This window comes from Tachypleus tridentatus, chromosome 12, assembly GCF_004210375.1.
Source record: "Tachypleus tridentatus isolate NWPU-2018 chromosome 12, ASM421037v1, whole genome shotgun sequence".
In the NCBI taxonomy this organism is placed as follows: Eukaryota; Metazoa; Arthropoda; class Merostomata; order Xiphosura; family Limulidae; genus Tachypleus; species Tachypleus tridentatus.
The window spans coordinates 98470424-98495224 of NC_134836.1; the positions used below are offsets into that span (position 1 = coordinate 98470424).

Sequence of the window (24801 nt, forward strand, 5' to 3'; positions counted from 1 at the left end):
TAACACTTTCCATTAATGATCTAACTACAAATCTGCCTTTATACTCTTTATACATTGACTTTCACACAAAACTAAACAAGGATTATATGCACTACCAGAAGAAAGGCAAGACAATATTGTTGACCATCAACTCTTTGGTTATTTTTACCAACAAACAGTGGAACTGACCGTCATATTAAAACAGACCCAAGACCGAAGGTGCATATACATTCACTAATATTTTTTAGTAATCCAGATATAAATTAAACAGAATGCACTGTTAATTATGAATTATGTAATTTCAAAATAAAACAACTCCCAAAACTTAAGTTTTACAAACTGAAAACTATTTACACCTGGTATATTGTAAAACTAACACAAGTACTACACACCAACTGTGTCTAAAGACAAAACTTCCAAACTTAACAGGCCACTATCAGTCCATAATTTCTTCTTAAGAGCAGCAACTACATCCAAGCCTTCACTTAAAGTAGTGACTCCACCTGATTGTACTTTCTCCACTACAAATGTAAGTCTCACCCTAATAAAGAGAAATATTTCTGCCATCAATCAGTAAACAATAAAAAACAAATAACAGAAAACATATTTTGTTAAAGATAGCAAAAAGCATCTTTCAAAAACCTTGGAATTATTTAAACAGATAACTACAAACAGTTGCAAACATTTAAAGGTAGATACAATGCAAACAAAAGAACAAGAGACAATTCATACAGACACATACAATAAAATAGGAGTTCAAAAGTCAATTAAAAAATGCAAAGCAATAAGCTAATGACTATATAGAGAGGACAAAAAGAATATGATAAAACTAATCCTTTCAGAACTTTCATGTGATAAAAACATGACAAGTGTTTAATTCTCACACCAAAAATAATTTGAGGGTAGGTTGGTAGAGATACTGATGAGTACTAAACTGAACCAGGTATATGCAAGCCCAACGACTGGTGTCGCTTGCACAGAAAAATATAGCTAATAAAAAGGACTCATAGATTAATTTACTCTAATTCTGTCTAAGATAATTTCAATTGCTATGGCTATTGAAGATTCCCTCTTGTTATCGCATAAGAACAGTACCTCTGCCATGTTAACTCATGTGATACTTTACCAACTACATTTATGGTCAAGATCAGTTAACAAGAAGTTATTGTATTTTTGTTTTATTTGATAACACTACACATTAAAATGTATATGTGTATATATACATAAAGTATTCGTGTCATCTGAATAGCTTGCTGTCACAGAAGTTTCAGTTTACCATATTCACTAAAACCTTGATATTCTTATCTAAAATATTCTGTAGCAACCGAAGAGAAATAATCTAAAACAAATTCTTTAACATGAATAAAATAATCATGAGAAACTATAAAACAAACTCCCATGCATCTAGTTAATTAGGAAGCATGTAAAGCTTTATACTGATATTGTTTTTTAATGTAACTATGCACAGCTCACCATTTTCTGACACACCACTAATTTTTACATGATTATATTGTGCTTTAGGTTACAGAGCAATGACAATGCTGAAAATCATTCAAAGTTGTTAAGACCTTTTTTAGAGATAATATAGATGCAAGTTTAACCAATAACTAGATAGTTGAACAAACAAATAGTGTAAACAAAATAAATGTCATGCTAATTGAAAGTGTTGAAATTTTGAAATGTCTGGAAGCCAGCAAAAAAAGAAATTAAAATACTGAGAATTGTGATATTCAGAGTTCAAACATATAGCCATAGAACATAAATGAAATCTGAATATACTTAGATTTTTTAAATTAATGAAATAAACTAGATAACAAATCATAATACTAAAATATCAATTATACCATTTTTATTAAAAATTGTTGGAAGAGAATTAAAATTATATATCTTTATTAAATTTTGAAAGTTAATTTGCAATGTGAATTTAATGATAGGAACACACTTCAATCTGGAAGGACTTGTTTGTTGAGTTTTGCCCAAAGCTATACAAGGGCTATCTGCACTAGCTATCCCTAATTTAGCAGTGCAAGACTAGATGGAAGGAAGCTAGTCAGCACCACCCATCACCAACATTTGGGCTACTCTTTTACCAATAAATAATGAAATTGAACATTACACTATAATGCCTTCACCGCTGAAAGGCTGAGTACGTTTGGTGGGATGGGCATTTGAACCCATGACCCTAGTATCTTAACCACCTGACCATGACGGGTCATCAATCACAAAAGGGTTAATGATTATTAAAAAGACACGAAGAATTTGAAACAGAATTAATAAACACTTAAAAGATGTTGAAATGATAATGACAGAATCACACAAGAAGCTAATAATTAGTAAAATATATGAGAGAAAAATTAATTTATGACAGAAAAAGATACATTATTAGATAAAATTGTTTTGTGCATTATTCCTCTCTGTGAAAGTTTTCTTTGAATTTCACGCAAAGCTACCTGAAAGCTATCTGCACAAGCTGTCCCTACTAAAACTCTTAGTTTACTATTTACCAAAGAAAAGTGGAATAATTATGACATTATAACACTCCCACATCTGAAGCAGTGAACAAGTTCAGTAACAGGAATAGATCTTGCAACCCCCAGATTGTGAAATGAATGCGTTAACAATCATGCAATGCCAGGCTGAAAGTTATTAAAAATATTGGTGTTCAATCTAAATAATAACTGATTGTTATTGTTTTTTTACAAATGTGTTAAATGTTTCACACTTAAATATAATTAGTATTATCTTTCTAGAAGTAAAGCAGTAGTTAATTTTAAGCAATTTCTAGAATAATATCTATATCAATTTCTGAAAACAAATATTTTTTCTGAAACAGTAGTAAGTGTCTGAACTTACAACATTAGAATTGGGGTTTGATTCTCCATGGTGGACAGAGTACAGATAGCAGACTGTGTAGCTTTATATGAAAAGAATTAACACCTATAACAGCAGTTGTTTTTCTCATAAATGTTAGATCATACAAGCAACCTTATAAAAAAAAAAAAGAAAAAAGATATGACTGAGGTTTTCTTGTTAGTAAACATTCAGAAAGTTGAGCTTAGAGTTTTATAATTCATTTAAAATAAAGATTAATACTACATCAATATATTCTTCACACTCAAAGTCATACAAAATTCCACTGGGCAGAAAATCTTTACCCTAATTCCAGCTGAGCTTATAAGAGCTTACACTTCTCAAAATTGTACTTTTCAGCTTGCTTTGATTTTATTATTCAACATGAGCTTAGATTTCACAGATCAAACAGATCTGGATTATATTTTATACAATGCATATGAACAGATGATTTGCTATTCTTCCTAACAAGTGGAACTTTAGGCAACTACTGCACTGGTTTAATTAGTTACTGTATACTATTTCAAGTGTTTTCTATCTTTACAGTAATAATTTGTTTTTCTCTGTTCAAGAAATGTGGGAGTCATACGTTAAATTTAAACAGTTAAATAAAAACTTGCTACATAAAAGCATAAAAGTTAATAAATCAGGAGAAAAAAAATGGATAAGTGGATGAAAAGAAAAAAACAACAGAAACAAAAATCTTAGCTTCTTTTAATCACTAAATATAAAAGGTTTATTTTCTTTGTCACTCTGACAAGAATGTTTTCACTCTCCTTTTTGGGTAATGCTCAACACAACTATCACCTGACTATTCTTAATCCAACTATGGTGTTTATGTTGAATGTTCAATATTCATGTTGATTTGTTAGAAAGGTTTTTTTTATTCTTTATTTTTTTGATAACTTCACTGGTACAATGTTAAAATAGTTTAATTCAAAAGTTTTATGACATTGAGTTATAGCCAAAATTAAAATAAAATTTACCCAGAAGTGTTTCATCTAAGCCAGGGGTTCCCAGAAATCAGGACTGAAGCCTTGGCAGGTGATTCAAAGTTTTATGACATTGAGTTATAGCCTTGTTAGATGTAGCTTGGGATAACATTAATTTTATTTCATCAATTACATTTTCAAGTTCGCGAGTGCCAAAAGGTTGGGAACCCCTGATCTAAGCCTTACATTACATTTATATATTAAATCAGACAGAAAATAAGCCTAATGTTACTAATGCTTTTGAGTAACTATTTAATAAGTTTTAAGTGGTGAGTAAATGTTAATTACCAAATATTCTCTTGGTATTTTAACACATGTATTACCTATTTTGTTCTTAAAACACAAAGAAAACTAAACATTTATTACTACCATATATAAATTTTTATCCTTTGTACTCTTAAAAGAATTGAAATTGTTTTCTACTTCCTGACCTAGAATATAGTCAGAAGGCTTAAGAGTGTTATTTAGGTTTCTTCATGTAGTAATTAACAAATTACTTTGATGAAATAAGTGAAAAGTAGGCACATTTGAGAGGTACACAAAAATTTGCTTTAGGTAAATTCTATAATTTTTATTAATCACTCAACAATGGTTTCCCACAACTTTTGTAACTAATAAGTAATGATTACAAATACTGTGATGACGAGAAAACTGTACATTTATAAACAGCTGGAATGGTTAGAGAAGGCACTAATGGAGGAGCGAACAATGGTTCAACCTTCTTCGGTCATTAAAAATGCAGTTTAAACAGCAATAATATTTACTATACTTTCTACATACCTACGGCTGTGTTTATTTGCATCCAAACTGAGAACTCTAAGTCTACATCCTTCAAGTGTACAAAGAAGAAGCTCTAACTGTTTCAGAAGTGTATCCTTGATTGAGAAAATTAAAAGCAAAATTAACCTGGATAATTAGCATATAAAAATATGTTTAGACTTATAGGTTTCCTACAAAATAAAATTATGACAATGCTCGCCTAGGTCTAGCATGATTTTAACTTTTTTTTGTGCACATCAGGAGGTTTCAGTGAGTTATATTCAAAATTTACTTAAACTAATTTCATATGGTATATACATAAATTTAGTATACAAACATAGTTAATAGTCCAATTTCAACATTACGAGTCCTTAATTATGAACAGTGTGAGGATTGTGACAGTTTCTCTCTAGGTATTCCCTCTTCCCTAATTTACTTACCACCTCACATAGAAGCATGAATTTTATCGTATATTACACAATATAATTTTATCACAATTTTTATAGCCTCAATGTTATTCAGTTACAGAGCTATCAAATAGAAAATCAAATCCTACTTGCCATGCCTACCTGTCACATTTTCTCTTTCAGAAATTGCCAAAAGTGCTCTCTGATTTTTGATACTATACTATTTATAACCAATATAAAGCTGAGGGTTTAATCTATCAAATGATGTATTACATTATGTTGTTTTCTGAACAGAAAATTGTCTATTTTGTTTCCAGTCCAAATTTTAATTTCACAGGAAACACTTAGATGAGCTTAACTGAATTTTTAACAGCTCTTCTTGTATATTTAAAAAGTCATAGAAATTGTGATAATTGTGGGATATTGTCTACTTTTTTTGCATGTTATTATTCTCTGTTCTTTGGTGCATTATTTAAGTAAACAAGAAATTATTAATGCAGTGGTACCATTAACATCAAAAATATGGTTAAGTGTGATCCACAGTTAACAGCAGGACAAAAATGCCTCAGGTAAGTACTTTATTTCTTGTTTTTCACTTGTTCTTTATTTATTATTATAAAAGTAACTCAAATGTAAAAATTATGTTTTTTATGTTAGATTAGGCCAAATAAAGAATAACAATAAAATCTCACTAGCAGCCCATGTGTTATGTAATTCAATAGGCTTAGGGTAACATGAGCTCAACATTCACCAACTGCTTTACCTATTTTATATTAATAATATTTGTTTAGTCATGGTTCAAGGGAAATAAAAACAAGAAAGTTCAACTATAAACAGATGAATACTGTTACAAGGCTATTTCGGATAAACAAATGTAGTTTCATGTTACAATTTGATGTCATTCTAGAAAGAAAAAAAAGGGTTATTTTTTAAATTTTATGGTTATTAGATTTACATGCCTAAAATAATAAAAGTACTTTCTGAAAACAAATCTGCAGAAACAGTAGAATGGACCTCCAAACTGCAAAAGTTACCAACTTTTAAATTTGATTTAATGACGTAAAGTTACTTGAATGCTTTATAAAATGTGATTGGGAAAGAAAATTCTGGCAAGTTTAATCACAACATTCATTAATGTTATTTTTCACAAATATACATACAACCAGAGCATGAACTTATTTCTTTAACATTAGTAAGATAATTATAATGAAAAGGTTAAACTATCAACAGTAAAAGTTTTAGTTATGGAATAATTTAATTATTTTAATGCAGATTAATTACATTTAAGATAATTATTATTTTATATTTAACACTCAGCTATAATTTGATCTGAAACTGCAGTGTATTTGAAATATCAGTTCTAGGATTTAAACTTCACATTTATATAGTTGCTCAAATGTCTAACTAACCTCCTGGTCAGCGGTGAAACTACTGATATCAGCATTCAAAACAAGTTCCACCTGACTTAGCAAATTTGGAGGACCCTTCACAATTAAGGATGCTGTGTCAGAGCTGGAGGCTCCTTGCTTATCTGTAACTGTCAGACGAAACAAGTAACGGCCTGGGAGAACATTGATGAGTTTGAGAACAGGACTGTGGTCAGAATTTTCTATTATATCCTGAAGAAAAAAGTTTGATTTGTGCAATATTTAAATATGCAGGTCCTTTACATATAACAACATAATTAACTAAATCTATCATAATATTAAACACGACTTATTAACAAAGATGTTACTCGTACGTTCCCATTCACTGACAAGGACAACAACAGATGCACATGATGTAAAAAGGTCAAAAGTTTTAAAGTCTGAAACTTTAAAATTTTATTAATTCTTTCAGAATGTGCATTATTCTGTGCCCATGTTAGGACCTCTTAGTGAATTACAATCAAAATTTAATTAAACTGCTGTCTCATTAAGGTATGTAAATACACTTGATGTAGAAACACAGCTAATAATCTAAATTGTAACATCATACAAAATTAATAATTAATCATGTAAGTTTTAAGTTATTAATTTTCTAAGGCAACAATTAAAAAAAAAACCCTCAATTTTCCCTAGGAAAGATGAAATTTAACATAAGTAAATCATTATAATCTTGCCATCTCAGACAAAGCACATTTTTTTTAGTCTCAATTTTATTTGGCTACAGAGCTATCAAATATAAAGTAAAACTTAACTTGCCATGCCTACCAGTCATATCCTCTCTTTAAGAAATTGCTACTAGTTTTTTTGAATGTTTAATACCATACTATTTCTAACCAATAAAAAGCCAAAGTTTTAAGTTATCAAATGACATATGTTGTTTTATGTACACAGAATTGTCCATTTCACTTTCAGTTCAAATTTTATTTCCAGATATTAACTGAATTTATAATGGCTCTTGTTGCACAGTCAGAAAACTAGAAACGTTGTTACACTTATAGCATATTATATACTTTGTGCATTTTGTTACTGTGTGTTCTTTGATACATTACTTAAATTAATTTTAGTGCAATAATACTATTAGTATAAATTAGTAGGACTAAGTGTTACTGACAGGTGATAAAAAAAGATCTAAAAAAGTACATTATTTCTTGTTTTTCAACTAAAATATAAAAAAATATTTTTAGGATAGATAAGGTTAGCTCAAGTAAAATTAATAATAACAATAACACAAACTTTTTCATAAGGTATGCTGACAAGCAGCTTGCAAGTAGCCCAAGGGTTCTACATTTGCCACTTAATTTTCAAATTTTTATGGCAGGAATATCAGCTAAGACACATTTCATAGGGTAATAAAACAATAAAATTTAAGTATAAACAAGTGTATACTGTTATGAGTTTAAAACTATTTAGAAAAATAAATGTAGTTTCCTGTTATAATTTGAAGTAATTTCAAAAAGGAAAAAAGTTGATTAAGTACATAAAATATATTTTGAATTTTATTTTGGCAATTACAAGGTTGGTCTAATTAAGCAACCTTGTATACAGAGTTAGGGTAGATAAAATTACAGATAAAATAAAAAATTTTACTGATAAATAATGTTTTATAATTATTTAGAAGACTTTAGATTTTACATAAATAAAATTTGAAAATTTTCAGATGAGTAAAAGTATTTTTAATCTCAATATGAGTATCACTTTGCAGTTGTATTAGTAAACAAATCTACTAGATATATACTCACATATTTATTAGTAGTACTTAATTCAAAAATATAATTTTTTCTAAAAAAGTCATGTAATGTTTACCAAAAATTTGCAAAGTTGGATGAAGATTCATGAACCATATTAAAAGCTGTTGTATGAAAAGTACAAAATGGATACAAATTTGGTCAATTTGACTGAGCCCATGTGGAAATAATTAATTTGTACCATCTGCAGTACTAACTTTGTATTATCTGCAGTGGTGTTTTTCTTTCGTTGTACTATAATTTGTTGATTGCTGCTCAGAAAACATCATATATCAAAAGTTTCTGAATTGTTCACATTATTAAAACAAATCAACACTTACAAATGAAACAGCATAAAAAAGAAATATTTTTACATCATGCCAACAACGTAAAACAATAATCAGTTATAAATATTCATAGTTATTATCATCGTTGAGTCTTAATATTTCAATCATTATTTGTAAACTGGAGTTTCACATATTTATTTTTTTTTTGTTTTTTATCCAAAAATGTGCAAAGATAATAAAATATAAACTAAAATGTAACATCTGAAATCCACTAAGATACAGAAAACTTAAAGATGTTTTGACTTTATGTTAATGATGTTTATACATTACATCTAATACTGTTTACACAAATCATTTAACTACCAATTCTTAGGAAATTTATATTAATTATTGAGCAAGATAGTATATAATTTCCCAAACATTAACTGTTATCAGAAAACAGTGATACAAAATGATTCAAGGTACCCCAGCTGCAAGTGAAGATGGATCTCTAGTCCAGACATAAGAGACAATTTCCACATCATCCCAAGATTTGCTCCCATTTAATATTACCAAATCAAATGGTAAATGGATGGTTTTATCACCTCCTGCATTTGCCCTTGGTGGAGTGTTTTCTCCTATACAAACATTTAAAAATTAAAGTCAGATATTGTTACTATTAATAACTTTGTTATTGTTTCCTTACAAGTTACTGTAAAACTACCATGAAGGGTACATTTTACTGCATGGTATATCCAAAGTAATATATTTAATAACATATCAAATTATGCATTTGTAGAAATTTTTAAAGATAACTTTTGTGAATATCTTAAAGTTCTGAATAAGGTTTATTAAATTTGTTTACTATTTCAAATCAATGTACCTAACAGACATGAATTTTAACTAAGTTTTCTAGTATCAAGTTGTATTTATTAATTTAAAAAAGATTAAAATACAAGAAATCAACAATTATAAATTCTTTCCTATCATTTTCAAACTGAAACATTAATATGTTAAATTAAAAAAAAAAAAGAATCATAATGATTTTGCTTTATTTTGAAATGTTTGGTTATGTCTTCATGGTTTCAAGGTTTTGGTGCATTCACTTTATATTTGAAGCAGACCAACCACAGCATATAGTAAACATAAATATACTTCAGGTCAGCCAAGACCTCATTCACTGTGTTTATCTGGTCATATGAGTGACATATGTTTTATTGTAAACTTCTTAGTTTTAGGTGACATGAGGAATAATGTTTTAATTTTAATTTTTTAACATTCTTCAAAAAACTCAAAATTTACTGTCAATCATTCTGGAATAAAACAAGGCTTCAGGCATGTAAGTCGAGGGTATAAAATCCACCTACCCACTTTCACTAGTTTTCATAATTACCGCATGCACATTACGTGAAACTGAATATCAACTTACTTTGAGTTACAATAATGCTGACATCATCAGATGTGCACTGTGCTTTATCATCGCATACAGTCAATCTGAATATATATTCTCCTGGGACTAGATCAGAAACATGAGCAGTAGAGGTGTTACCATTTCCTATTTTTGTGCGTTTAGGTCCACTGTTAGAGAAAAACACATTCATACAATACAGTTGTTTGAGATACATTGTATTTGCAAGTCACTTGCTATAACCTTGCTCTGAGTATTTAATTTTAAATGAGATTTAAAACAAAATGCTGGTTAATTACATTTCCTAATATCAAAATTATGCATGACATAAAAGTATAACCTGATAAAATTCTTACATAATTGTTCAGACAGTTGATATTAAAGCCTTCTGTTTTCAATGTGTTCATTGGAAAATTCATTCTAATATAGTTATAATACTCCAACAACAACAAGCGGATGGAAATTGAAAGTATAATAAAATTGATGTTAGTTACAATGAATGAATAAGTGAAGATTAATTTTATGGGTAAACACTAGTTTATTGAACAATAAATGTATGCAGAGATAGATATAAAAGATAAATTACACAAATTTAAAGCTGAAGTAAACTATGCTTAATTTAATCTACTTTTCTTTATAAAAGTGACTGACCTGTGCATTACTGGTAAGTAGGAAGGTATTTCATGTTTATTGGCACATAGCTACTAGGCTATCTGTGCCAAACAAGATGTAGTATACTATAATGGTATATGGAAAGGAAGGTAAAAATATGTAAAATTAAGACCTGCCAGGAAGACTGAAGCATTAAATGCAAACTTGCTGTCAGTCACCTGAAGTTGGCCTTTCCAATCCTGGGTTCGGGCCAAAATAAAAATGCCTAAAAGAAATCATGTGAAAACAGTATACAGTCCAATAAAAAACCTTAATTTAAGTTAAAAAGACCAATGGCTTCTAAAAATATAAAAAAAAATGAGTGAGGCAGCCAGTATCACTTATGATATTGGCTGATGTCAAGGGCAAACCTAGATTAAAAATATGTTTGAAATGGTGTCATTGTTCTTGGTTGTAATGACGGCATGATAATAAAATATGTACAATTGTGATCTGAGTGCCACACAGACCACACATTGGTGCATCAGTACCAGATAAAAGGAAGTGGCGAGTTAAAAAAACTGACTGCCAGGTCGACTGCCAACTGTTGTATAGTTGGGTTTTGATAACTGGACCATAGTCCATGTATTGGACAGGAATGGTGGTGATAGAGCCAGAGTAGATGGACAATGCCACTCTATCAGCTAGCTCATTTCCATGAATACCAAAGTGATCAGGTATCCAAAAAAACTGGACAAAGATAGATGATACAGAGAGATGGGCCAGTTTGATAAGAATAAGATGGAATGATGTCAGGGCAAATAGACATCTGATTGAATCAGTATAGATCATACAATTTGTATACTGCATAGTTTCAATATGATACAGGACAAGAGAAATGGCATACAATTTGGCAGTGAACACAGAAACTATAGAGGGGATTCTGTGTGCTACAACTAAACTGTAACAAAGTATGACAGAACCTACACAGATACCTGATTTTGAACCATCTGTATTTATGGGAATGGATGGATCATTTGAAAAATGTTCAGCAAATAAAGAGCAATAGCCTTTCTCAGATGACTCAAAGATAGGTCACAGTTGGGGATAGTAATTAACCATGGTGGAAGAAGCCAAACTGTTGATACTGCTCTGCTATTCAAAGATATATCAAATTTTTCTGATTGTGCCCGAATACAAAGGCTAAAAGGAACAATGGCTGATTTTCTATTACAGAAAAGTGTAGCCCACTGAGGGTGGAAAACACAACCCCAAGCAGGACGTTGTGGTAATGAGCAAAGTTTGGAAGTATACATAAGAGACAGTTGCAAATGGCAAATATACAGAGGGGATTTATGGGACTCTACATACAAACTTTGGACTGGAAAAGTATGAAAGGCCCCAGAGCAAAGCCGAAGCCCCTGATGGTGGATATGATCCAGCATTTTCAATGCTGATGTTCTGGCAGAACCATAAATCATAGACCCATAGTTAAGTTTCAATTGGCTAAGGGCACGATAAATTTCAAGCATGGAGTATCGATCAGCTCCCCAAGAGGTGGAAGAGAGGACATGGTGGATGTTTAGTGCTCTTATACATTTAACACGAGGTTGCTTGATATGGGAAATAAAGCTCAATTTACAGACAAATACAAGACCTAAGAACTTTGCTTCAAGGATGACAGGAAGTACAACATCAACAATATGAAGTTCTGGATCTGGATGAATACCCTGCTGGCAGCAGAAATGTACACAAACAGTTTTAGATAGAGAAAGTTGAAAACCATTTGCTGTGGTCCACTTAAGTATATGATTGATTGCAGTTTGTAGCTGCCTATCAATAAACCTCATGCTTGATGACTGACATGAGATGTGAAAGTCATCAATAAAAAGACTATTTGCAACTGTACGGTGTAGTTGTTCACTGATGGCATTAATATTTATAATGAAAAGTGTGACACTCAGAGCACAGCCTTGAGGGTCTGCGAGTTCCTGTGAGAAAAAAATGAGAAGGTGTTAAGCCCACATGGATCACGAGTCAGCAGTTCATTAAAAAATCCTTAATAAAAAGTGGCAAATTTCCACGTAATCCGTATGAGTGAAGGTCTCGTAAGATGCTAGATCTCCATGTTGTATCATAAGCTTTCTCTAAATAAAAAAATAGAAACAAGATGTTGATGCTTCTAAAAGGCATCTTTGACTTATGTTTCAAGGCAATCTAGGTGGTCTATCGTGGAGCATTGTCTTTGGAACCCACACTGAGTGGGTGAGAGAAGGTTGTTTGATTGAAGGAACCAAACAAGATAAGCATTAATCATCCTCTGGAAGATCTTATTGAGATAACTCAAAGCAATTGGACAGTAATTTGAAGGAATCTTTGGATCCTTCCCAGGTTTAAGAATAGGGAGTACAATAGTCTGGTACTAAGCATCAGGAAAGGTATTCTTCTGCCATATCTGGCTAAAGACAGCCAGGAGAAAGGTGGCATAGCATCTCATAATGCATATTATCAGGTCCAACTGATGTATTGCCGATGAAGCACAAGTTTGAGTTCCACCAGTATAACAGGGCGACTGTGGTTATTGGGATGATCAGTCGAAAAGAAAAAGAGGCAGATGTTCAACTTGTGTTTAATAGTTAAGAAGGAAGGGGATGAGTTTGAAGAGCTGGATACATGAGAGAAACATACACCAAAAGTACTGGCAATGCTCTAAGCATCAGCAACTTCATGGTCATTGAATATTAAGATGGGGGGGCAGAAGTATACAATCCACTCACCTTCTGGATCTTGTCCCATATTACTTTTGAACTGGTGGTTGAGGAAATGCAGGAAGTCTATTTAATCCAAGATTCCTTCTGGCTTTGACATTTAACTCGCTGAGCACGTGCATGGGCTTGCTGAAATGCAATGCAATTTGAAAGCATGGGGTATCTACGAAATTTTTCCAAGGACATTTCTGAGCTTTTTGTGTTATGTAACAAGCAGAATTCCACCAAGGGCTGGGATGTAATGGGAAAGATATCAAGGTTTTGGGGATGCACTGAGCAGCTGCTTGGACAATACAGTTAGTTACTACTGCTACACAATCATCTATCGATGAGTTAAATAAGATGGCAGGATCAAGTTCTGAAAAAGCAGTGAAAGAGGGCCAGTTGGTTTGGTCCAACTTCCACCGAGGCACATGGGTTGGGTGGCACTAACAACAGCCAATCTCTCTTGATATGATAGGAAAATGATCACTACCCCATGGATTAATGCCAACCTCCCAAGGAAAGCAAGTGAAAAGTGAAGGAGAGCAGATAGAAAGATCTAAATCAGTAAATAACTGACTGGGTGCATGATAATAAATGTAAGAGCCAGTATTGAAGAGAGACAGGTTGTGATACAAGAGTATATGCTCTATAGCACGACCCCTCACATCAATACTAAAACTACCCTAGAGGGGATTATGCCCATTAAGATCTCCCAAAATTAAAAAAGGGATTGGCAGTTGCTCAAAGTGGGCATCAAGGTCTGATGGATTATAAGTTTTTCCAGGAGTAAGGTACAGAGAGCAAACAGTGATGGTACGACCCAAGGAGATATGGATGGCTAAACCCTCCAAGGGCATATTCAATGACAAATACTGTGTGGGCACATGCTGATCAATCAGCAGTGCTACTCCCCCCATGTCCTTGTCCTACACATGACCTGTCATTTTGGTATTAGGAGAATTGTCTAATTGTGACTATATTAGTAGGTTTTAAAAATGTTTCCTGTAGAGAAAGACATTTGGGATGATAAAAGTCAATCAAATCCTTGATATCATTCACATTTGACTGAAAACCTCAACAGTTCCATTGGATTAGTGTGGCCATTTTTATTTATTTTGGAGAAGAATACGGCAAAGAGACCTTCTGCTTGTGACTGCATTTTTATTCGTTACTGGATATGGGTCTGCCACCCTCTATTGATCCTGCTCTGGATTGAGTAGACAAGTCGGAGTTTGTAGGCATACATTCCAACGATTGAGAATGTGAATGAATGGTGTGTTTAATTTTTGAGGTGTCAAGAAAGGGAGATCCCATAGAAACACCTGGGCTTGAACAAGGTGAAGTTGGGCAATAACTGGAAGATGTGTTAGGAACAGAGAAAGGAGTAGATACTGATTTGTTAACTTTTTTTATTTTGGAGGATACTAGATTAAGATGTGCTGTTAATGATTCTGTAGGAGGCATGGAAAGGTCTGGCTGAACTTCTACTGTACTTGTGGAACGGATTACAGCAGCATAAGTCCGAGATGGAATTGAGAATAGTAATTTCCGAGCCTCTGAGTAAGCAATATTGTGAACTGTATTTAGACGTTGTACTTCTTTCTCTTCTACCCCTTTAGGGCAAGAAGTAAAATAGGAAGGATGTGGACCATTACAGTTAATACAATGTGGTTCTAATTAGCATTCAAAAGCATCATGGTCCTTACCAGCACAACGGGCACACGTCAAGGAACCACGGCAAGATGTTTTCGAATGACCAAATCATTGACAATGGAAATATCTAGCAGGGTTAGGAATATAAGGTCGTACCTTACAATTCAGATATTCTGACTTGATTATGGTAGGAGGACGTGATGTTGTAAATGTTAATATTAGAACATTTGTCGGTTCCATAGTCCTGTACATGCACACAAAGTATTGCAAATCTCATGCACAGCACACTGGTTGCTGTAAATTACAAGTAAAATAAAACCTGTCAAGTGATGAACATGATTACAATGAATTACAAACAAACCATTACGATGACCGAAGAAAACAAAGTGTTTTCAGCCCCACCTCTCGTCAACTGATTAAACCACCTATAAATAAACACAAAGTGAAATGATCATAACTGTAAAATAAAAGGAACCTATACAGTTGGACAGAATATTGAAAGTCACTTCTAATTGCATAGTTACTATACATTATAAGTAAGACCACTGTAAATAACTTTCAAGTGAACTTTCAGTAATGGTGATGTAAGAGGAACCTGTAAATGGAGACAGAATGTTGAAAGTTACTTGTAATCTACAGATGACTGGATTTACACAATAAAACTTACAATACCTGTTCTGTTGTGTGCTTTCCACTGGGAAATCACAAGTACAAATAAACAGAATACTGCTAATGTTTAGTTACATAAACTTGCTGTAATATACCAGTCAACTTACCCATATGTAGCCTGCCCTGCAAAATATGCCACTTTAAAATAACAGAACACTACAGATATAGATAAAATATGGTGCCCTATAAAATATCATAACTGTAGGTTATAGGTAAAATTATTTGTACAATACCTAACATTGGGAAAATACTTGCAGTGTTGGAATTAATGTAATCTGTGTAAGTGAGTAAAATATTGCATTTCTCTAGTAACATATAAAGTTTACTGTAAAACATGAGTAAAATATAATTGTGCTTGTGAAATTCATATTGTTCTCACATTGTGTATAAAAATATAAGCTCAACAAACTGCAAGTTATAATAAAATAAAAAATGAAGCTCAATCATTCAGTTTCATATGCTGTTACAGAAAACCTGATTTGCTTACGTATTTAATTGGTTTTTAAAACATTGTGTTATTGTGCCTAGGGTTTTTCAACAAAAAAATTCCAAAATAAAAAAATATTGAAAAATTAATGAAAAATAAAAATATTCTATTACTCAGGTCATCTTTGCATACATGTAATAAAGGTCATGCATAATGTTGTCTACATCAAGTGCATTTTGCATAATCATAATGTTTAACAAGGTTTTACTGAGAATCATAAGTACTAAAAATGGGAAAAAATAATTTGAAAAACAAAACAAAAAACATTGATTCAGTCATCCTAAAAATCTAATGAGATCATCTACAAGAAAGGAGAATATTTAGGTAAATATGGAAAAATCACACAGATGTTGGGACTTCATTTAAGATTATTAATAAAACATTGCAACTGTCTAGATCAGTGCTTCTCAAGTTGTGAGCCATGATATATACAGCTACGATAGCCTGAAGGACAGGAGAACTCTGACAGTACTAAACTAATAAGTTATCAACTGTATATATGGAATTTCACTATTTACTAAATAACTAAGTTGACTTTGAGATATGCAAGACTGACAACCCATGTTCTTTTGATACAGTATGTGTATCTTCACAAAATTTGGTAGATATTTAGTAACGATTTTGAGATTTTGTACACAAAAAGTCATATTTTTTAACAAAATACTGTTAATAACAATTTGTTTGTAGAAATAGTTTCCCTACTTCTCTACATGTAAAGTCATTTCATGTTATGATTAAGAAAACTATTCTTCATCCTGAAATCTCAAATATTATTTGCATAATCCCTAAAACCTCCTAAATACATTTCAAAATTTTGTTTTCAGTGATACTTTATGTTATTTTCTATACCCTAACTATGTGGGGGTCTGTCAACTGACCCACCTGGTAAACATCACCAAAAGAAAGGAAATAAATATAAATTATACTTTTTTGTGTGCTGGAATGACTACATATTATAAGATGAAAATACAAATGTTTAATATAAGTAGCTTAAGTCTCATAACCTTATGTATTTATATACATTTATCATCTTTTATTATACTGACCTTCCAGTCATGCCTAGCTAACATTACATAACTTCTTCTGACGTTGTGCACATGCACTCATATTACCACATCCAATAACATAAAACAAACTTTTAGTTTTTACAAAGTGACCATTCTTGGTTTTGTTTTAGTGGACTAGTATTTAGTAATATATATAGTTACATTTCAATACAAAGTTTTTATGAAATAAAAGGTAACTGTAAAACATAACGAGATAATTAAAAATTGTTAAAACAAAGAATAGAGGTCATGAAAAAGTATAGAAAAAAGTTAACTCAAAATGCAAAGATTATATTTTCAAGCATTCAACTAGGAACTCAAAAAAGTAAACAAACTAGTCTGGAAATAATGTCAATTTTTTTCAAGCTACAAATCTCTATTTTTACTCTGCATTTACAGCACTTATCCATTTTAATATGTTGCACTGTGTGTGAGTTTTAGTTTCACCTGAAAGTAATCTCTCACCAGTTTAAGTAAGTACATTTAATTCAGTATTATATTACACACACAGAACATGAATTCATATATGAATATTTGTGTATGTGAACTATTTGAGTTTTGAGGTAAAATACATAATAGTGTACTCATGTTTTCATATGCTTAGTTGTGCATGTTTTTTTTTTCCATTTCTGAGTTGATAGTTTCATATCAGTTTTTTTTACAACTGAGTTCAAATAAATTACAAAGAGTTTATCCTCAGCACTGTTTCCCATACTGTATGTGAAGTTATAATTCATTTATATAAATATTTGTGCATGTAAAAGATGTGTTAAAAATATATGAATCATGAAGTCTGTATTTTATATTTTCTTTTGGATATTTGTACATATAAATTTATTTTTATTGTATGAATTTATAATTCCATATTTCACAACTTTACAAAAATGATACTTAGCAGAACATGCTCAGTTTATCTGTCATAGATATGTTTTTGTGTGAATTACCACTCAGTACAGGTTCAGTTATATGCCATAATTTTTACAATGATACATGCAGTAACAGTGAAACTTAACAGAACTTGTACTGTTTACCTGTAAAAGGTCACTGAGGTGTGTCCAAGACAATTAATTCCATTTCAGTTCAGAAAAGTGAAAAATAAAATCATAGTAACTAACCTACAAAGTTTAAAGAGTTATTTACAAGCTTTGAAGTGTAAAAAACAGATTAGCTAACATTTTAAAAAGGCTTGAAGACATAGTTTCCTTTATATAGTAATCAAAAATTGCAAAAACAAACATTCATTACACTATGTAACAAAATTTTTACTTTTTCTTCTTCCTGGACAGAAAGTGTTATTTCCCAATTGCTTATGCCTAAAGTAAATGGAAAAGACCTATTTTTCTCTTCAAACTTTGCTTTTGTGACCTGGGAGTGAATAAGAAAAATATGATGGGAGACTATATTTGAGGGCTGATATGTGAAAGTGATTTACATTACAGTCGCAAATCTCAAAAAACTACTCACTTCTAAACATTTTTGTTCATTTTTGTATAAATACATGTAAACCATGATTCATATGTTGTTTTACTCAGACTTTATGTAAATGAAGATGTGCAAATTTCCCAATTTTTTACGTGGAAAATAGATTAATTTCTAAATTTCATTATCCAAATCACAAAAGCAAAGTTTGAAGGAAATAATGGCCATTTTCTGTACTTTTACAACATAAGCAATTAAGAAATAACACATACTATCCAGGAACAAAATTTGTGTTACATAGTCTTATCAAAGGATAAGCTAGGCTTACTTTCTGTTTTATTTTATTGGTGTTGGTTAATTATAAAAATGTTTACATCATACAGTCTATACTCATAACTTCATCATCCCATATATTAATGATGAAGTTGCCACTGGGGAATTACACAAGTAAAGTCAGGTATTTTTAATGCAATGCTTGATACAACTACAGGAAAAAAAAATAATGATTTCACATTATGTAAAGATGAAACTTACTCAATCTGTTTCCAGTTCCAAGTTGTGATCCCTATATCATCATAGCTTAATTTCCCATTAAGAAGAACTGGTCCCTCTAATGGCAACGACACCCTAATATCTTCACCAGCAACTGCTTTTGGAGGAATATTACTTTCTGGTTTAACAAACACATGTACTTCTGCTTCAGCTGTTTGGTCAGATGTGTCTGTCACTTTCAAAATAAACTTGTAAACCCCAACTTCCAAGTGAGAGAGATGAAGGTATGGGCTACTAGTACCCTGAAAAATACAAACAGTTTTACTCATTGCTAACTGAAGAAATACAGACAATGTATGTGGTACTAACTCATATTGCAATTTAACTATACACTGAAGCTATATCAACATATTTATTATCTACCAGTTGTAACCTGAAATTATACAATTTTGCAGATGGCAATCTGGAATTATATTAACATTATTTTGAAATTATAAATAGTTTTACTTACAATAATCTGTAATTATGGAGACATTTTTACTGATAGTAATATGGAATTACACAAAGTTTTACTGATAATAATCTAGAAATGCATAACTTTACTTATGATTAACTTGAGACTCCTATAAAGTCTTATCAACAGTGTTCCAGAATTGCAAAGCCAAATTTTCAGTGCTGAAAGTGTAATTAACCTATAGACTAAAATAGTGTTAAACAGTGGAAATCAAAGCAAATGAAAAAACCAGTTACCTATGAAATGCAGTTAATATAGTATTAATGATTTTAAAAACCTATGTTAGTAAACAACTAATACATATACATGTTTGAACCTTTAACTATTTCTCTATGGGCTCGGTAAAACATACATGAGTTTGTCTACATGTTTGCACACATTAAGTATTTGTCTTGTAACTGCTGAGACAGCATGTGTATCTTCACAAAATTTGGTATAATTTTAGTAAGGATTACAAGTATTTTGTACACAAAAAATCAGATTTTTTAATGAAATATTTTTACTAAAGATTTGTTTGTGAAAATAGAATCTGTTTCATTACTAGTCTGAGTGCAAAATGATTTCATGTTATGACTAAAGAAAATATTCTTTGTTCAAAAAATCTCAAATATTGTTTGATTAATCTCTAAAACCTCCTAAATACATTTCAAATGTTTGAGTAAGACTTTATATTTTATGTTATTTTCTATACTCTATCTGTGTATGATCTGTCATTTTATCAACCTTTTAAGTATCATAAAAAAAATTAGAAATAAACATGCTTTTTTCATGCTAGAATGACTATATATAACACAGAAATACAAATGTTTAGTCTACATAGTTTAAGTTTCGTTATGCTATATGTTTATATATATATATATTTTATTATGTTGACCTTTCAGTCATGCCAAGCTAACTTTACATAACTACCACTGAAGCATAGCAGACATATTCATGTTACGTACCCAATACTATAAAACTTTTAGTCTTCTCTGTCTTGGCTGTGCTTCAGTGAATTAGCATTTTGTAATATACAGTTACATTTCAATTATTATATATACGTATATAGATTATACAACAATAAATCTACAGGTAAATCAAACAATTCTCTCTTCTCGCTATGACTTTTAAACTCGACTGCTGTTGGACATAGGTTATTAAGCCTTTTAAAATTTCATACATAAAGGATATTTAAGAAAATGTTTTTTTTAGGTTTTATATATACATAAACAGTTGAATAACCAAAAAGTCATAAATAACTATATTGACACCATAGAATTACACTATAATTTATTAAGCTTAGTAACTAAGATGTATTTAGATTTTAAAAAATATGAAACTTTGAGTAGACTAAAGACACAACCTATCTCAATAAAACCTTGGTTCAAAAGAATGTGTTAGCCATTTTAATTCTGTGAAATTTAATTTTGTACATTTAGTGAATGCAGCACTGTTTAAAATTAGATGTTTGTGATGCCAAAATACTAAGTCTATAGTCATACAAAGTGAGAACTCAGATTACTAATACTGACAAGCTAGAATATAAAATAAAAACCTTATACCTTTTTATTTCATTGAAATATGGCTTACGTACTGAATCAAACACAGTGGTTCCATTCAACTCTTAAATTTTTGAAACAGTCCATTATATACTTTTACTGCAGTATATGAAATATGATTAGCTAATTTACAGCTTAAAACTGTACATCTACAAACTCCAATGTCTATCTAAAAAAACATAGGCATAGCAAATTATATAACTGAACCTTTACTTTCTGTCCTATTCACTAGGATTTATGGGGTTAATAATTGTTGTTCTCTTTCAAACAACTAACTAAACACTTAAAACACATGATTAATTTTTGACTCAATAAATGCAACTCAGTACTACTAACTCATCTGTCACAAAAATACGGATTTTCTAAGTACAAAAGTCATAATTTTCCAAAGCTAAAAATGTATTTCTGATAGGTACTTACCTCATTTCACAAAATTAGCTATTATTATTCAGTGCTGCCCTATATATGTGAACTTCTTTACACATACCACAAGCCTTGTGCTCCCTCCTTATTGGAGTGTGTATATTCCAATGTGTCTCTTATGTAAGTCATCAAGCATCTTCTCTAAACCAATAATAGCATGACATGATCAAGTGACATATGTGGCTCCATCTACACTCCTCTACTGAACCTTCATTTCAAAGTTTGGCAGGTGTGAACACCAGAAGTGAGGAAGGGACATTTTCAGTATCAGAAAATTACAACTTCAAATACAAAACTTACCTTCTCTCACAAGACTAGCTAGAGTCCCCCAGTGAGGAGGAGGGAGTGACAGAAGTACCCTTGAAAGTGTCCAAAGGATATCTCTAACAATGAGAGAAACAAATCCAAAATTGCACCACTTTTGTGCCAGGTGTACTCTTTGCCCAGGTATATAATTCTCAATGCACAAGCTCATAAATTGTAAGATATAGAGTGGCCAGGATGTGGCAGACAACACTCAGCAAGTCAACTACATCAAAAACCTCTTCACAAAAATCCATGTAAGGGTATGAAGAGGATCATACTATCTTCACCCCAAATTCAATAATCAGGGATTCAGACATGTAATATTACTTGCTATGTTATGAGAATCATCACCAACCTATCAATCCTGGAATTGTTATCTGGCATCAAAAGGATGTCTATCGTGTGGAATCAACTCATGTGAAGACTTATGGTGGTCTCTTGAATCCACTTCCATAATGCTGGAGGACTGACATCCATGCTAAGACAGGGTGAGAGCTCCCAATCTAGGGGTGAATTGCAATTGTAACAGATCAATTTCAGTGTGTATTTTCTCATGCATAACATTCTTAAGTAAGATATCAACTCTACTGTCTGTGTAAAATGATGAAAAGTCCTTGTTGACCAGTCAGATGATGGATCGACTCCACCAGACTGTAAATGGTATGAGGAGGCCACATCATCTTGGAATGTGAAGGATCAACTTTACCATTTGTGTAAATAGTATTAGGAGGCCATGTTATTCAGTAAAGAGGCAGATCATCTACATTTATTGTGATAAGAAGGTCTTGTCTACCAGCAAAGGGATGAATCAACTCCTGTGGAGACTGTGTGCCTGCATAGTCAATCATACCAGCAGTTTGGAACTAGCAAGTAGTAAGGACTCTCATACTCCACTTGAGAAAGAAGAATGAGAACTCACTGGAGAGCCAATAGAAACATCATCAATGGAAACCATACCAAGTTATTCACTAGGGGTGGGTAGCAATAATTTGATGGGAGGAAATATGAAACAAGGTAACAAAGAAAGAATTTAGACAAGAGGAGGCCAAATAAACCAAAGGGAAATCCAAATTGTAAAGATAGAATTGAAAAATTAAGATGTGAAGAGGACTTGGCAGAGGAGAAAAGGAGGAACAACACTCCCAAGCCATTGAGATCTAAGGGAGAGAAAAACAATCAGAATAAAGAATACAAGTAGGGTGAAAAAAGGATACATGAAACATCAACAGCAAACAAAATAGACTGACAACATCTATAGGCTGAGAGAAGAAGGTAATACATCTCAAGAGAGATATAATCAAGAAGCATGAATAAAGGTGGTCCAAATAGTGGGAAAGTGAGGCCATGGAGGATCACATTAAGGTCATAAACAGAAAGGCAGGAAACCTGGCAGGCCTCTTAATCTGGAAGGAATGCATGAGTACAGTAAGAACAGCACATGCACACACATGAGCATGTCATGCTTCTATTGGTTAAGTGATAATGCATGATTTACATGAGACACATGTTAGAATATAAAGGTTCCAACAAAGGGGAGCACAATGCTTGTGGCATGTGCAAAGAAATAGTTCGTACGTAGAAGGCAGCACTGAACAAGAATAGAAAATCTTGTGAAAAAGGTAAATACTGTATCAATATTAAACAAATTTGATATAATGTCACATTCACTTGATACCTCCATGTCCACAGACTTGTCTATTTCTGGACTTTTCATCCACTGGTAGCTTTTAATGCCTTTGTCATCACTACTAAGATTCCCATTGAGCGTTACTTGATCTCGAGGAAGGTAAATGACAACATCTGAGCCAGCATTAGCTGTTGGAGGGTAATCTTTCTCTACAATGGAAATATACCAATGGCAGAGTTTGTGTACATTTTGTCTTTCTCACACAAAAAAATAATAATACTTTTTATAATTATTTTTAATAATTTCCTGTAATTACAGTTTTGTCTAATATTGTATTGTTATATTAGAAACTAAAACTCATGTAAACATCTTCACTTTTTTTATCTATCATAAAATAGCTTTTTTGTAGCAGGTGTTTTATTAACTTGTATATGTTACATTCTTCAGTCACTGGTGATAATGTAAACTTTAATAGTTGTGGCTATTGATGATTACCCACAATGCACAAGTAATGCACTGTAAATATTTTCTGCCATCATTCATTGCAAACATTGTATAAAATGTATTAAAGCTGCAGTTCATTACTTTCTACTGTACATGCAAAACCTCTTGAAACATATGTAACAAACATGTACTATGCTATCATACTCGCAATGTGCACAAAAAGACTATCATTCAGTTTAATACAATTGCTAACCTAGGTACTGTATGTTTCTAATAAAAGTAATGAATTCAAATGTTCAATTTTGTTTAGATAACAGATTTAAATGGTTTTCATTTTGAAACGGTGATTGGTTTGTTTCAAATTTCTAGCAAAGCTACACAAGGGCTATCTGTGCTAGCTGTCCCCAATTTAGTAGTGACAGATTAGAGGGAAGGCAGCATCTCAACACCACCCACTACCAACTCTTGGGCTACGTTTTCAACAATGAATAGTGGAATTGATCATCACATTATAAGTCCCCATGTTTGAAAAGGTAAGCATATTAAATGATGGAAATTCGAACTTGAAACCGACAAACTGCGAGTTGAGCACCCAAACCACCCAAGTCATGTCAGGCCTCGAAAATATTATAACTTTAGTTTCCTGCAAACTGATATGCAATAGAGAGATTTTAAGAAGTAAATTCTGCAAAACAAATTTAGATGGAGCAAAGCAGTATGTTCAAGAAACTTGGTATACAGATTCTTCAAAGCCCATTCTGACAGTGATTTGGTGTTGGAGTAAAAAAAAAAAAAAAATCAATGAAAACATACATGTTTCTAGGACTGGTTTAATGAAAAGAATAGCTCAACAATGAACTAATACTTATGAAAGAATTGAAGAAAAATGTTTATTGATGCATTTCCACTCTATTCTTAACAGAATCCAAACTCCGTTTAAAGATATAATGCATAATTTGAATTAGCATTAAAATTTTAACTCAGTTTTGCCATGATGTCTTTGAAAAGTAAGAGGAACATGATAAGC

The 24801-nt window shown here is 31.7% G+C and overlaps 1 protein-coding gene across 2 annotated transcripts in view; it reads right to left on the reverse strand.

Annotated features, from left to right (window-relative positions):
• LOC143234119 (dyslexia-associated protein KIAA0319-like protein) overlaps window positions 1–24801 on the reverse strand; it is a 122206-nt gene that overhangs the window by 26955 nt on the left and 70450 nt on the right. For both annotated transcript variants that reach the window (XM_076471201.1, XM_076471202.1), the window contains exons 12-18: window positions 23379–23539; window positions 18965–19224; window positions 9834–9982; window positions 8891–9042; window positions 6397–6606; window positions 4602–4696; window positions 372–520 (exon numbers count right to left, since the gene is read on the reverse strand). In XM_076471201.1, coding sequence (XP_076327316.1) covers window positions 372–520; window positions 4602–4696; window positions 6397–6606; window positions 8891–9042; window positions 9834–9982; window positions 18965–19224; window positions 23379–23539 — 1176 coding nt within the window. The remainder of the gene's footprint in view (window positions 1–371; window positions 521–4601; window positions 4697–6396; window positions 6607–8890; window positions 9043–9833; window positions 9983–18964; window positions 19225–23378; window positions 23540–24801) is intronic.